At 38.6% G+C, this 15886-nt stretch overlaps 1 protein-coding gene across 2 annotated transcripts in view; it reads right to left on the reverse strand.

Annotated features, from left to right (window-relative positions):
* Window positions 1-15886, reverse strand: part of cenpt (centromere protein T) — a 65836-nt gene that overhangs the window by 17861 nt on the left and 32089 nt on the right. For both annotated transcript variants that reach the window (XM_048263635.1, XM_048263634.1), the window contains exons 6-10: window positions 14792-14837; window positions 10457-10599; window positions 3391-4116; window positions 2343-2468; window positions 1079-1172 (exon numbers count right to left, since the gene is read on the reverse strand). In XM_048263635.1, coding sequence (XP_048119592.1) covers window positions 1079-1172; window positions 2343-2468; window positions 3391-4116; window positions 10457-10599; window positions 14792-14837 — 1135 coding nt within the window. The remainder of the gene's footprint in view (window positions 1-1078; window positions 1173-2342; window positions 2469-3390; window positions 4117-10456; window positions 10600-14791; window positions 14838-15886) is intronic.

Here is a 15886-nt window from a genome sequence, read left to right on the forward strand (position 1 = left end):
ATTTGCGTGAGAAAAATACTGTATAGGCGCATGAATAGGGTATATTTAGGTCTTTTTCTAAACTTTCCCCTATTGGGATTCTTCGGGGCTTTTTTTCTCTTACTCAGGACATATTGAGGATACAAAATCAGTTAAGTTTGCTTGTGTTGCAATTTGTTCAACCCTTTCTCCTAAAATGACTGGACTAAACCTCTTCAAATTCATTTTGATGGTATATACTATACTGCTCAAAAAAATTAAGGGAACCCTTAGGTTTTCCACAATTGTTAAAACACATATTTTGAAACCTCCATTCTCAAACTACATTCACAGAATGTCTGACAGTTCTTGCAAAATAAAACACTCGCCTCAAAAAGTTTTACTTGTGCTCAGAACCAAACAGTGTCAGAGTACCGATCCAGTGTATGATTGCAGTGTTCCCTTTTGAGCAGTATATATAGTCATGTGTAGGACTGAAATGTGTAGTTTCCAACAGCCATCCAAAATATCCACTATGCAGTGCTGCGTTCCGTACAGAACACACTGCAAAAATGACAACAACATAGCTGACTATATTGGCAAAAGACACCAGTTAGTAAATTAGGGGCAGCCGTGGCCTACTGGTTAGCGCTTCGGACTTGTAACCGGTTGCCGGTTCGAATCCCGACCAGTAGGCACGGCTGAAATGCCCTTGAGCAAGGCACCTAACCCCTCACTGCTCCCCGAGCGCCGCTGTTGTTGCAGGCAGCTCACTGCGCCGGGATTAGTGTGTGCTTCACCTCACAGTGTGGGCCGAGTGTGTTTCACTAATTAACGGATTGGGATAAATGCAGACACCAAATTTCCCTCACAGGATCAAAAGAGTATATATACACACACAATACTATACTACTACTATATTGGTAGTTCAAATAAGGCTGTGAGTAGTATTTCTATGATTTTCTGTATCTGGCGTGCTAGTGTAAGACCAAAAATTGCATAGTGCTAGTAACAAAAAAAGTACATGAAAACATTCAGGGAGATGGGACATCACTGGCCCTTTCCAGAAACTGGCCAGTTTACACCTCAAGTCTTCGGTGATCCCACTTGATCAATTTACCTGGGATTCCCGCTGTTAACAACTGGAGGGGACAGGGCAATAGTTGGCTCCTCCTTCCTCTGTCTCACAAAAACAGGTGTTTGTTGAGCCAACTCTACACACATTTAGAAACATAGTTTTTAGTTCAGTGTTTCACAAAATGCTTTAGTTATTTCACAGAAATGTATTTATGCATAACTATTTTTAACATATCATACAATAATAACTGTTATACCAGTGTTATTCCGGGAATTTTCAAAGTGGGAAACTTTCCATGGGAATTAACGGGAATAAATAGGAATAAACTGGGAATTTTTTATATGGCAAGTTAGTCTATAACAGGGAACTTTCTACCCTGTATACGTCAATCACATGCACACAGCGATCAACATAGGCTACTAGACATAATGGAAACCTATGGTGCGTTCATGTGCATAGGAAAAACAATTCCCAGCGAAAAAGTCACCTCATGTGGGAATAACTGAAACTGAGGGAAGTTTGCGAACAGAGTTGCCCAGTTATGAGCTTGTCATTTTCTTTCATTTAAATGGGTGTACGCCATTTTGCATAAGCTCTAACGGGACGATTAATAACCATATGCTCATATTGCCTCTCTGATTAAGCTTAACAACTTAATAAATAATCATAATCTATGAGGTTTGGGGTATTATGTGGCGTCATTATTTTGTATATATTGTTTTACTTGTTTTACCATTTTCTGAGATTCTAACTGGACAAAGTGATGTTCCAACCAATCGGATTTTGTTGAGTGGTGTCGTGTATCTTGGGCAGTTCAGTGGTTTCAGAGTTGCTAACTTAACACGCTAGTAAACCATAGGCAGAGAATGGGATTCCCGTTAACATGCTAGCTAGTTTTGTATGCCAAGCGAAAATACGAACAAACAAATCATATTGCTTATTATGAAACAAAATGTTAATGTTTGTTTATGAAACAGTCTGTATGAATTACCCAAAATTACCAGTTAATTCCTGAAAACTCCAAATAAATCCCATAATTTCTTTTAATTCCATTAAACTTTCCAATCTGGAATATTTTCAAAATTCCCCATCTTTACTTCCCATGGAAAGTTTCCGGAAATTTACCAGAAATGTTCTGCCCCTTTGCAACCCTAGGTAATGGTGATGGTTTTGGTGTCCCAATGAAGTATTGCAATAACAGTCACTGCACATGCATAAAACACTGCCATAATTTCCTGTATATTAGACACATTGTAAATTAAACGAATGGCAATCAGCACAAATAGCTGTGTGGAATGCATCTAACCTTGGCAATCATTCTCCTCTTCTAACTCCTCATTAGTCCTCTCAGACAGCATAGAAGGCAGAGCAGAGTCAGGATCCAAAACATGATCTGATTGCCTTCCAGTTTTACATTTCAATTGCACATAATCTATGAAAGGAAATACCTCATTAACGCAATACAGAAACATTGCTATTAGACAACAACAATACATTCCCAATGCTATGAAAAGGCCAAAAAGCATGTAAAGTTATTTATCTACCAATAATTATTTATTTACCATTAACAATTCGTAGACATGTTCTTTCCTTTCTATAGTTTACAAAAAGTGTTTTGAATTTAATTAGATTAAACTGAATTTCAATGATATGCTGATGACATCCAGTGATCTCTCAGCATGTATTCCCCATGGGTTCCCCTTCCAACACATTGTAGACTGTACACTTGTACACCCGGACGCAGTGTTGATCGTAACAGGCAAATTTCAATAACTGCAATTTACTATGCTAATGAGGCAACTATGAAACTGAAATATCCCAACCAAAAACCCTGGATAAGGTCTGGTCCATGTTACAATGCCTATGAAAAAGTATTCACAACCCTGGACATCTTCCCCCTTTATAAATGGAATCATGGTAATTATGACGTCACACATGCACGTATAGTGGGCCCTTTAGGTCCTCCTCCTAAGAACTATTTTCTGTCCCCTATTTACTTGGCTTCTTTTATTCAGATCTATGCTCCATCTCTGCCATTGCGTTCCTCAAGTGAAAGACGCTACTATCTCTCCATTTACACCTACTGCGCTATCCGGGGCCCAGAGAGCTTGGATGATGTTCCAGGAATGCATGTTTTGATGGCAGCTTTTTTTGTATATTGATGTACAGATGACTGAGGCTCATTTCCCTCACTATACGTCATAAGCACTTCTTGTATTAAGGGATGTCTAACCATTAATAAATAAAACCTGTGGATAAGCACTAACGCTATGATTTCCTCTTCCTACAAAGAAGCTGTGCAGGTACAAATAAAATGTGGTGAAACCTCAGAGAGCATAAATCATATGACTTACCCTTTTCTGCTCCAACATTAAACATGCAACCGCTTTTCCTTGTTTTTGTAGATACTTCAGACGTGGCCCCATGTTCAGAAAAGTACACACTATTGTGGACAACTTGCTCTGGGTACTGTAGGGTGTCCATCTCCTTATCATCAGGCAAACCCCTAGCCATTTGTACTACCTCAGATCCATTCTCAATTTCTTCTGACTCAATGGCCGGTGTCAGAGTTGTTCCATCATAGCACTCCACAATCTTAGCTTGTAACTCCTCAACCACCAGACTCAGAGATTCAGGGATCACACCACTCGAGTTGGCAGTTGACTTGTCCAACTGCTGTTTCTCAGCCTCCTGCCCGCTATCCTGGACCTTGCATTCGGACATAGGCTCTACCCTCACATGATCCGGGTCATCCATATGTGTAATCTCAGATGTCGTCCCAGACACAAATTCCTCCTCCTCTTGGGTCTCAGGAACCATCTCATCAGGATATGTACTGCCCACTTCTGTAATGGTAGTCTGTTTCATATATTCCAACTCTTCTTTCTCAGAGGGATTTGTCTGTAACTCTTCCACACAGTCAACTGTGGCTGGTCGGGAGAGGGATTGGGTGTAAAGTGCAGTTTTGTTCATTATGATATCAGTAGTTAATTCAGGAACAGTGACATCACTCATGCCAAGAGTAAATCCTTGCCAGGAAGAGTCTCTTTCCATTTTGCTTGCAAGTATCCCAGATGGCTCTACAAGACAGAGAAAGTACAAGATATGAGAATGGGGAAAGGTGAGTAGGATAATGTTGGAAAATAAAGAAAGACAAAAGGTGTAAGAGGTCAGGGAATAGGTATATCAGAAGTAAGGTAACAGTAGGGAAGCAAAGATAGAAAGCCCAAAGAGGAATGAGAAAAGGTATAAGCAAGTAGAGCCCGACCGATAAAGGATTTTGAAGGCCGATACCGATACAAATATTTGTTGATTTAAAAAAAAACGATATTCCGATATATCGGCCGAGATTATATATAAATAAATATATATATATATATATATATATATATATATATATATATATATATATATATATATATTTATATTTATTTTTTCCAGAAACGCGCAACAAAACATCAACAGATTTCCCTAACATTAGTTATTTGTAGTTATTTGACTCAAATAATATGATAATGCATTTTTTTTTTAAAAACTTGTTTATTTTTAAATATCGTCACAGTGGAACAGAGGAACATCAAAATATATTAAAGTTCTGATAAATAAAATGTATAAAAATAGAAACTTAAGATATGAAACTTAGTCTTTGAGTGTGCGTGTGTAATAATTAGTCCCTATTGCCTTATAAGCTACCTTATAATTACAATGTCAGCTTGCTTATCCCTTTACCTGCACTTTTAAAATTATTTCCATCAAGCTACATCAAACCATTTTCAATCATCAGTTGCTGCCTGCCTTCTAAAAACTACTATTTAGTGATCTAAATCCATTATGTAACTCGTTAATGCTGCAGCTGAACGACAGTCTGAAACGCACACTTGGCGTCATTGGATTTCACACACGTGTAAAAGAAAAGCTAACTTTTATGCACAAGCTACGTTTGATACTTTTTCTCTATGTATAAATGTTCAATACAGTTCAATACAGTAATGATTACTTTATTTAGGCAGAATAGAATAGAATAGAAAAGTTCGTTGTGGTTTCCAAGCTCATTAATGTTAACGTTAGGGGTCTTCCACTGATAGTCATGGCATTAGCTAGCTTTGTGGTTAGCTAGTCTATGATGAGCCATAATTTAGCAATGGATAACGTCATACTGCAAATTGTAAACATACGCGTTCAAAATAACAGGCCGGGGAGAGATGATACGTCTCACTGCTATAACCGTCACGCTATTAAAGAAATACATCTTCAGTCACATTGTCAAAAGTTAAAAGGACAGACAGTCAACTACACTGTAACAACGTAACGTAATTACTACCGCTCGGGCTCTATAAGCAAGTGTAAAGGGGACATCGAGATCCGTGGGCCATCAGAAAAAAAATTATTGGGCACATACAGGGCTCTACAGTGCGCCCATTTCACTCGCGAGTAAAAATGATGGCGTGCGAGTGCAAAAAAAATATTTAGGCGCACTGGTGCGAATGACTTCTAACCATGTCAATGTTTGTCTACAAAATACAACGCAATATCGAGAAACATTACTGTGCAAACCATAGAATCACGTCGCGAATGCAGCATAAAAACTACACCTCCCATTAACGCTAGCAGTTTCGCGTTGTGACTTGCTAGTAGTCGCTTCTATCAAATCCAAGAGCGCGCAGAAAAAGCGGAAAGTTAGACTAGCCAGCCAAGATGCAAAGATTGAAGAAATTAGTTCTTCTATCCACCGAATTCATCTTATATAGGAGGAACAGGATGAGATTCTGAGAATGCAGTGAGAGAAGGAAAGGTAACCGAACATGCCTTTTAGCCCAGTTGACGTATTGGCTGCAATATGCAAATTATAGCTGTAGCGAACAGGCACAAAAGTAGCCTCCCGTAATACTCCCATTTTATTCAAAGGTAGAACTCTACTGACAACTCCAGGCTTCCACGCATGCTTGTTTGTTTACACCGAATTCAAGCTGAAGTGCAAAACGAAAGTTTGCCTACTGCCCCCATCAATGATAGATAGATAAATAAATAAATAAATAAATAAATAAATATATATATATATATATATATATATATATATATATATATATATATATATATATATATATATATATATCCTTGATAGCCTATATGTTGGGTTTCATGGAAAAGAAAATGGACTGTTTTAGTAGTAGCATTAGGCAGTATGCAGTCAGATAGGTCACCATGGGCATATTTGGATTAGCTACAGATGGATTCACAAATAAATAAATTAGCCTACATTTGGCAGGATACTTGATATACAGGCTAAATGCAAATATGGCAATGTATTATATTATTTTACATTAACAAAATGTAGGAAAATAGAACAGACAAAAAATAAAGTAGGCACTGATCTTTAAAATCCTGTTTCCTGTAGCCTAAATGTTGTCAGTCATTCTTAATATTCGCAATTGGTGCACTGGCATGTTTAACTGTTAGCTAATGTTAGATTATGTGTAAGTTAAGTACAGAAGTGACTGTGCGCCCAAATTTTTGTCTGTGCTCCTAATTTTTTTAACTTGGCCGCACAAGTGCTCCTGGAAAAAAAAATGTTAGTGTAGAGCCCTGACATACCCGGGGACATACCTGATCCACTTGTTGAACAATGTATGTCACAATTCCGGATTCGCTCATACTTGCAGATCAACTTCCTGATTACGTTGTACATGACAGAAATTGACAGTTTACTGGTCTGTTATAATAGAGTATTGCTAGTCGGACAAAATAGCTAACGTTATCTAACCAGTTCAATAACGTTAGTTGCTTGGTTAAGATGTAACACGTTAACCTTAGCTTTTTATCCTAATAATTGTCAATGTAGTTGGCAATGTACATTTTAAATCCCCTTCCCGTTACTGGAGGGAGTGGCACACAACATTTTCATAAGTGGGTCTACATTGTTTACAGTGACACAAAGCAGGTCTTGAAGACGACTACAGTGTAAGCAGCATAACCAGGAAGTTGATCTACGGGTTAAAGCGAATACGGAATTGTGACGTGCATTGAGCACATTACTTCAGTAATCCTAACTGCTAAACTTTGCAGTTGTATGCTTTCAAGGACACATACTCTGAAGTACAAATGGTTAAAGTACCCTTACTTTAAAATGTAATTGTTTGGCCCACTGATACAAATTTGCATTAAACTTACAAAACGATGTAAGTGGTATCTGAACTTTGCATGATAACTTTACTTTTTGTTTGATTCAGTATTCCGTTTTGTTCATGCGTATAGAACAGTAGTATGTTTGAATATATAGCGTATTTTCCGGACTATAAGTCGCACCGGAGTAGAAGACGCATTTATTTAGAAATGGATTTCACAAAATCCAAAACCAAACACAGAGACTATGCAACTGGACTGTTGAGGCCAAATTTTAGTTTTAATGAAGACGAAGGAGTGAAGGCAGCCAAGAGGAGGGCCGGAAGGTAATTGTAAAGCAAAAGATTCACTGAAAGAAAAAAATGGTACACCAAAATTTAGCTAAAATGTGGAGAATGTAGGGCTGAAACGATTCATCGAGTTACTCGAATAACTCGATTACAAAAATTACTCGAGGCAAAAACCCTGCCTCGAAGCCTCGTTAAATTCCTGACGCGCACAGGGATCTGATTGTTCCACACGGACCGTTGTTCAGGAAGCACACCACTAGCGCGTGAATCGTGATACATTCTGAATTTAGCTGGACTCGTCTGAGGCTGGTCTGTATGGGTCTGAGGTCTCTCAATGACTTAACCCCGTAACTGTTTAGCTGGCGCGATGGCAGAGTCAAGATAAATGGCAGAGAACGTCTAAAGTTTAAGTAAAGTTTTGGGATCATTACATACTCAAAAAGGAAAAGAACAAGCATCTGAACCGAAAACATCCACTCCGTACCGTTTCACCAAGCGTCAATAAAGTAGGCTATCATCTATCTACGTAGCCTATAGCCTACATTGATGTTGGCTGATTTTAATCACATACTGTATTTGTAGCGATGTCGTGATATAATGTTTAGCTTTGATGTTTTTAAGTAGTAAACTTATTCACGTTCGACAGTATAAAAAAGAACCCCTTCTTATACACACATGCATGCACCCTCATCTTCCCTCACGCACCGCACGCGTGCACACACACAGGTTGCTAGGTTACCAGCACACCCTATTTTTTAGTAGCCCAATGGTAAAATTATTTGTTAGTAGCCTAATGGTAGGCTATTTTTTAGTAAATTGCAATAAATGGGCTTAGTTTTGTAGCCTGATGTTGGAGTTAGAATAAATACCTCTGTGCCAATTGCTTGATCATTTTACAGCCATGTCATTTTCGTTATGCATTATTTGTTTTGGTTGTTTAAAAATGCAAAAAACATTTATCCGATTAATCGATCGATAAAGTGCTAGATTAATCGATTACAAAAAGAATCTATAGCTGCAGCCCTAGGACAATGCAATGCAATCAAGCATTTTGGGCGATGGATCCACAAGCTGGCAGCAGATTAAATGCTCATGAGAGAGAAAAAGATGCAAAATTTACTTTTGTAAATTGCTTTACAATTACTGTCGGGCCGTGACCGAAGCAAGCCAGGCCATAGGCCTATAGGCCCGATAGTAATTGTAAAGAAATTTACAAAAGTTCCACTGAACAAAAATACTGATGTGGTACATGAAAATTTAGCTAAAAATGTGGAGAATGCAATGCAATCAAGCGTTTTGGGCGATGTGTAGAGACAAGCCAGCAGCAGATTAAATGCTCATCAGAGAGAAAAAGATGCGCACATGCAGACCGAAGCTGCAGCTGCAGGTGATATTTAGAAATTTATTTCACAAAAACCAAGAACAGACAGACTATGTAACTGGACACATGCAATGCAATCAAGCATGCATGGACCACTTTGCGGGTGCCCCTCTCTCTCTCAGCAGGATTTGTCACTGCTGAAGTCAAATTATAGCCTAGGTGCTTCTACATCAACCGCTACCAACAGGAAAGGAAAACAAACGTTTAGTGATCAGGAACAGTCAGGAATTTTGCAGAAGCATGACAGCCTCTAACGCGATAGAACATGGATGTGTTCTCCATTTGAGGAACGTTATAATCGATTGCGGACGTGAAGACAGCTACAGACACGGAGCGCATAGTACTTTACTTTAGCGCCTACTTTAACTTTCTAGTGTGCGTATTCATTACGTGAAAGATAATTAGTAGCAAAACAGCAATCAAATACTACATGGCAGTGAGTTTTGTTTTCAAATGTTTTCATGCAGGTCTAGATAACGGGTGAGGAATGTTTAGGAGACAGACTATCGTAAATCCTCAAATTATGGCTGGGGTCTTTTATTTAGGCTGTGCAAAGCACAGCACCTTTATTTGGGCCATGGCTTATATTCAAAGCAGCTATAGGCCTTTATTTCTTACGTGGTGCGTTTTATTGTGAGACATAGGCCTACTTTTCGTTTAGAGCGGCATACCGGTAGACTATCAAAAGCAGATGTTCAATTTGGGATTTAATTTACGTTTGGACTGTTTGATTATATTGATAAATATCGGGACTGATGACCACTGAAATCTGTGGGGTATTTGATGGTTCACTATTAAGTTTGATGTATAAAAAAGAGTGTCGGGATTTCCATCCGCTAATTGCGAGATAAGGCATCCGCTTTCATTTATCCACGGAACGTGTGCTGTGCTGCAATGGAAACCTTATTCCGTATAGCCAAAGAGGTCTACGATAGCCTAAATTTAGTTTTTTTTTTTTTAATTATGCATGATTTACTTTTTTTATAAAATTCCTGGCAGCAACAATTATGTTTACGTTGGTTACTGCTTCAGCCTTTGGCAAGCTCAGAAGAGGGTGGCATGCGACTGCAACTGTTGGAGACTTATGGTGTAGGACAATTTTCAAGACTTTTCATTGGCAACAATATTAAACCAACCAACAATATAAAATATTAAGAAGAGCTCTTTTATGAGTTATATTGAAACAAAATTATTACTGGTCTTTATTTGTCAGAATCTGAGGCCCGGCTATAAATAGAATCCCGGACATAATTTGAGGATTTAGGTATGCACGTGTGTTTCAGGCATAGCGCACTAATCTCTGATTGAAAGTGCACAGAACTTGTGCATTTGAGAGCGCTCTCTCGCGGCTGTAGACGGTAATGTTTCACGTAGGGTTCATGCCAGTTAATATGAATTAACATTTAATAACATGTTCAATTATATATTTTTTCATATATAAGTCGCACCTGACTATAAGTCACCAGCCAAACTATAAAAAAAGTGCTTATAGTCCAGAAAATACGGTACTTATACTCCGGAGCGACTTATACTCGGAAAAACGTTAAATAACTAAAACACAAATCTTACATATTTACTGTATAAAATACATTTTCTTAATTATACCAAAGCATAAGATGATTGACCTACCAGGACATTCTTGCAAACGGATGTGGACAGCTTTATCAAACACCTCCTCAGTAACTAGTTCCCGACTGACTGGTTTTCGCTGCAGGTGCCCTCTTTGAGCGGTCACGTGAAGGCTTGGTGTATTTAGAGTAAGACTGAGTGAACTAAAACAGAGGAAAAAAGGTGAACACTATAAAACATGGAACACTGAAAATACACTCACATTCCCGCTGTTATGCCAAAACCATGCATATTTTTAGGGGCCCTTAATTACAGTGCATGAAAATGCCCCGTTCTGTTATCGGAGGTCTTCTTATTATTCTTCTTCTTCTAACCAAAATTTCTGTGTCTAATTCAGTTTCAACTGTTTAATGTAGAGACTCTACAAAGTTCAAACTATGCACAGGTGTCATTTTTAAGACCAACATTACAATGTACTTTTCATTTCTGTAAACTTTATACGTTTTGAGATATTAACAAAAAAACAAGCTTATTTTCCCCCCATAGACTTTGCATTGGCACTAAGACATCAAAAAGTATAAGTATATATACTCTTTTGATCCCGTGAGGGTAAATTGATCTCTGCATTTATCCCAATCCGTGAATTAGTGAAACTCAGCACACAGTGAACACACAGTGAGGTGAAGCACACACTAATCCCGGCGCAGTAAGCTGCCTGCAACAACAACAGCGGCACTCGGGGAGCAGTGAGGGGTTAGGTGCCTTGCTCAAGGGCACTAAAGCCGTGCCTACTGGTCGGGGTTCGAACAGACAACCCTCCGGTAACAAGTCCGAAGCGCTAACCAGTAGGCCACGTCTTCCCCAAAAAAAGGGCTAATTAAACTGATTCGCACCTGTATAAACTGCCATCTGCTCAAGTAGGCCCTCTCAAAAAGCCAATTAAACTGACTGCACCTGTATCAACTGCTTTCTACTCAACTAGGCCAACTCTCTCCCTGTGTCTCTCCATTCTACAAGGATATAAGGCACATTCTTTCCAACTTTCTACCCATCCATCTTCTTCAAACAATTCACTCGTCCACCCTTTAAACTATCTATTAACATCCATTAAACAATCTGCCCATCAACATCCATTAAACTTTCTGTCTATCAACATCCATTACACTATCTACATTCAACTTTTAAACTATCTACTCGGTCTCAGGCTTTAAGCATTCAATCTGGCTCTCTTAAGACTACAGATCATGTTCAATTGTTTCCTCTGCCCACAACTGTTTCAAAATAAAAGTCATCACTACAATATTTCACTATTAAATAATTTAACTATTTAAACTATCCAACTATTTTGATGCACTCTAAAAATGAGAGTTGGTCTAGTTGAGCAGAAAGCAGTTGATACAGGTGCAATTAGTTTAACTGGCTCTTTGAAGGGGCATAGTTGAGCAGCTGACAGTTGGTACAGGTGCAAATCAGTTTAATTAGCCCTTTATGACGTCATAGTGCCCATGCAAAGTCTATGGGAAAAAACTAGATGTACCGCATAGCGGTACAAAATATGACCGCCGCTCAGTCCTGTACATCCGTTCCGCGAAAATAAATCATACTATTATCATACAATTTGTCTCCATCTTTTACTCCATCCCCCACTCTTGAAACTTTTGTGTATGCTTGTTTGGCATGCCTGTGTGTGTGTGCAGCTGCACAGAAAGTAGCCTACTGGCGCTGAAAAGGTGAATAGATTGTAGAATAGCCAAAGAAGTTGTAGCATTGTTATAAAACCTTTAAAATCTCTAAACAATCACAAGTAGGGCAGTTCATCACAGTTCATCCATTGCAACTGGATTGATGAAAGGTCACTTACACCTGTAGGCTACATTGTATTCGGGAAAAGCAAAAGGTATCAGCATAATGTTATATTTTTATTTATTTATTAATAAACAAAAAACATCTCTGTCAGTTCCATGCAGTTTTCAACAGCTATCAAAAACAAAAGGTAATTTTTGGATGGATGGATTTTTTGTGAATGTTTCTTCTTCTACATAAGATTTTAGTCATCTTTAGTTCATGTGATAATTTGTGCATTGACAATAAAGTAAGTTACAGTAGTCTGAAACAAAATGCTGTTTTACATCTAACCAGTGGTGCAAATAACTGACATGTCCAAATGGGCCTTGATGAAAAGCGTTGCTAGACTGTTCATACACATTTTAACGGGCCAAAGTTGAAGAGCTGTTGTCCGTTATTGTTCGTGCAAATATAGGCTGATTCATGTTCCCTTGCATTGTGTAACTGAGGTCCATGGCTAGTCTGGCTTTCACCAGACCAAGCTCAATCTTAAGAAATCAAAAAATAAATAGCGGGCAGATCAGGCTGGGTTCACCCAGCCTAGTCCATAGGCGCCCGATATTGTTTAATTTTCCGATTGAGATATCCACGCTCTGGCTATTCTAAATGCAAAAATGCATCAGGGAGTTATGACAAAACTGTAACTAACAAACTAGATCCTTATAGAAAGCTGTTAGCTTCCCTAAGCTACAGGTAGGCCTATAAGGTAGGCCTATTTACAACACAAATTGTCAATAGGCTATGCTGGCGACACAAATAAAATCTCCTTTGGAAACCAATGGCTTACGCCTTACAGCATCAAGCGGACTTAAACTGCCATATCGTGGCGAAAAGTTGTAATAAAATCCATGCAGCTCCAGGAGTCAAGGAAAGCGCGAATGAAGTAGCCACTTCTAGATGGGACCCCACTACACAGTAGCTTAAGGTGTGTTGCTAAAGCAGCCATAACGAAATGAAGGCGTCATTGTTTGGATACTTCACACACACATGCTTTTTAAATCTCACAGACTACAACTACCAAGCTGGAATCAAAGCACATTGATTCCCCTCGCACACCCTGCATGCACTTAAAACAAATAAACAGGCGTCTCAGTCTCACGCATGTATAGGCAAAACTGTATCAGACCGGTGTAACGTTGGTAAATCTTCCATTGCACAGAATGATTTTTGTAGCACGTGCAACAAATGACAGTCGAAAGATACAATTACAGTGCTGCTATCAATTTTCTTGGTATAACCGCATTTATAGTTTTCCACAAATGCAAGCAATCAAATTGGCCTCCATCACTCAACCAACGCTAACGGTAACATTATTGTACCTAGGTCCTTATTGATATTATAAGATTAACGTACCTGCAGTAAAAAAATTCTCAGATTTATTTCGGCTTCAAGAAGAAATGGGAATTATATTTCATGTGTACATCTTCCTATCCTTATTAGACGTTCTCTGCGGTAAACTACGGTCCTTGTAGGAAGCGTCCATTGTTTTTCCAACCCACTTTTAACTTCCAACAAAATTACGTCTCACTGCAACGATGCGCCATCTAGTAGACAAACGACTACGTATCGCTAAATAATGGAAATGCAGCCATGATGATGATGATGATGATGATGATGAATATTTGGCTTTCTTTTAATCCTACTGAATTTGTAATTATGTATCGGCCATTCTAATACCGATAGTATGTGCGTGCCTCTGTGTGTGTGCATGTGTATACCGCCATCTACAATGGCAAATCACAAATGAGTGATTATGGGCCAGGTTGATGTGGGCCCTTGAGACCAACATACCATAAAAGATTCTTCATCCTCAGTGCCACGGTTCAGGTAGTCATTTAGGAAAAACTGCTTTTTTTGCGGTTCGGCGGCCCCCGGGGACGAAACAAAATTTTTCCGTAAAAGTCTAGTGGGGCTACATACCCACCAAATTTCATGTGCCGGTGTGGGGTGGGGGAAAAAAATAAAAAATAAAAAAAATAAAAAAATTTGACAATCATTATATGACCGCTTCGCTAGCAGCGGTCATAATAAGCTTGATTTATGTTAATCTCAAAAAGTAGTTTCTGCATTAAACGGTTGAAGCTCAATTAGACGCAGAAATTTTGGTAGAAGACGACGACGACGACGACGACTTCATTTTCATGCATTGTAATAAACATGTAAGCACTTTTTGATGATGAACCCAGAATTGACCGGCACACAACAAAAGTGCACCAAATTCAACAGAAATGACCCAATACACCTGGAGGAGATCTGCATCCTTTCTTTTCCAGATAATTATGGTATCATGACAACACTAGTGCCATTTTATGAGAAACTAAGCATGAAAACAGATTAAATTTAGGCCAAGAACCCCCATTATTTACTTACCACCTAACCACTCCCATCAGAAATCCCAGGAATAAACCGAACCGTGGCTCAAAAATAGAGCAGCACAGTTTCAGGCATCTCATTTACAAGAGAGACATGTCTACAATTGACGGCTACCACCACATGTATAATTCAGATCTGTGGGAAACACTGGACTCCTAATTTTATGAAAGGGATCACCTGTTTGAAGAGAAATCCTCCAGTACATCAGGTTCTGCTACTCCTTCTGCAAACAAACAGGCCATGAAATAAGTAATAAGAACATTTGTAAGATTTCAATTGTATGCAAAAGTATAGCAGACTTTGATCAAGAAACCGGTGCTGTCTTAAAGTGTAATTCCGGAGTAAAAACAACCTAGGGTCTATTTACAGTAACTTAGTTAACAACTTTTCATTGAAGGCAAAATTACGTTAATTGGTACCGTTTATTTACATCATCACTGAATAGACTTACAGTGAATGCTAAAAGAGCAGGGAGCACGTCGCTGACAATGCTCAAATCAGCAGGCGCATTTTATCTTGCAGCGCTGCGTAGATCTGGTTGACTCTTTCGATACAAACATGATTTTTGATACTTTACTTAATATACTTAAATCAAAAGTATTTTGATACTTTAGATTTTTGATAATTTTCTTCCTACAGATACAGGTTTTGTTATAACTAATCTCATTTTTATGTCAAAAAAACTAGAAAAAATAGTGTCCATATGAATTAAATCCAAGAATTATATCAGTCTGGTTTCAGAGCTCACCACAGTACTGAATCAGCCTTAGTTAAAGTTTTTAATGACCTCCTCATTGCTACCAATAATGGACATAATATCAATATTGGTCCTCCTGGACCTCAGTGCTGCCTTTGACAACATAGACCAGTCATTCCCAAAGTGTGGTCCGCGGACCACTAGTGGTCCGTGAGGGTACTGCAGGTGGTCCGTGGAAAAGCAAAATAAAATATAAAATAATATTTTTTTTCAAACCTTTATTTTACCAGGAAATGCTAACATATTCTAAGAATATGTATATTCATATCAAATTTAAATGTAAATTAAATAGTAAAGTTGTTGTGTGATTATTGTGTGACTAAAAGTCTAGTGGCGCTAGGCTGTGACGTTCAAGTGCAGTGCCGCTAAGCGCTAACGGTTAGCCCTTAGAACCCAATTGACGCAAAGTGAGTAAAAAAAAAAAAACACCCTTTCTTCTCTGTTACATTGCTCCGGAACTGTTCATCGCAGCGAGATGAAATGTTTATTGCATGACAGCGCAGCAGTGGGGCTTT

The sequence above is a fragment of the Alosa alosa genome, chromosome 14 (genome assembly GCF_017589495.1).
Source record: "Alosa alosa isolate M-15738 ecotype Scorff River chromosome 14, AALO_Geno_1.1, whole genome shotgun sequence".
Lineage (NCBI taxonomy): Eukaryota > Metazoa > Chordata > Actinopteri > Clupeiformes > Clupeidae > Alosa > Alosa alosa.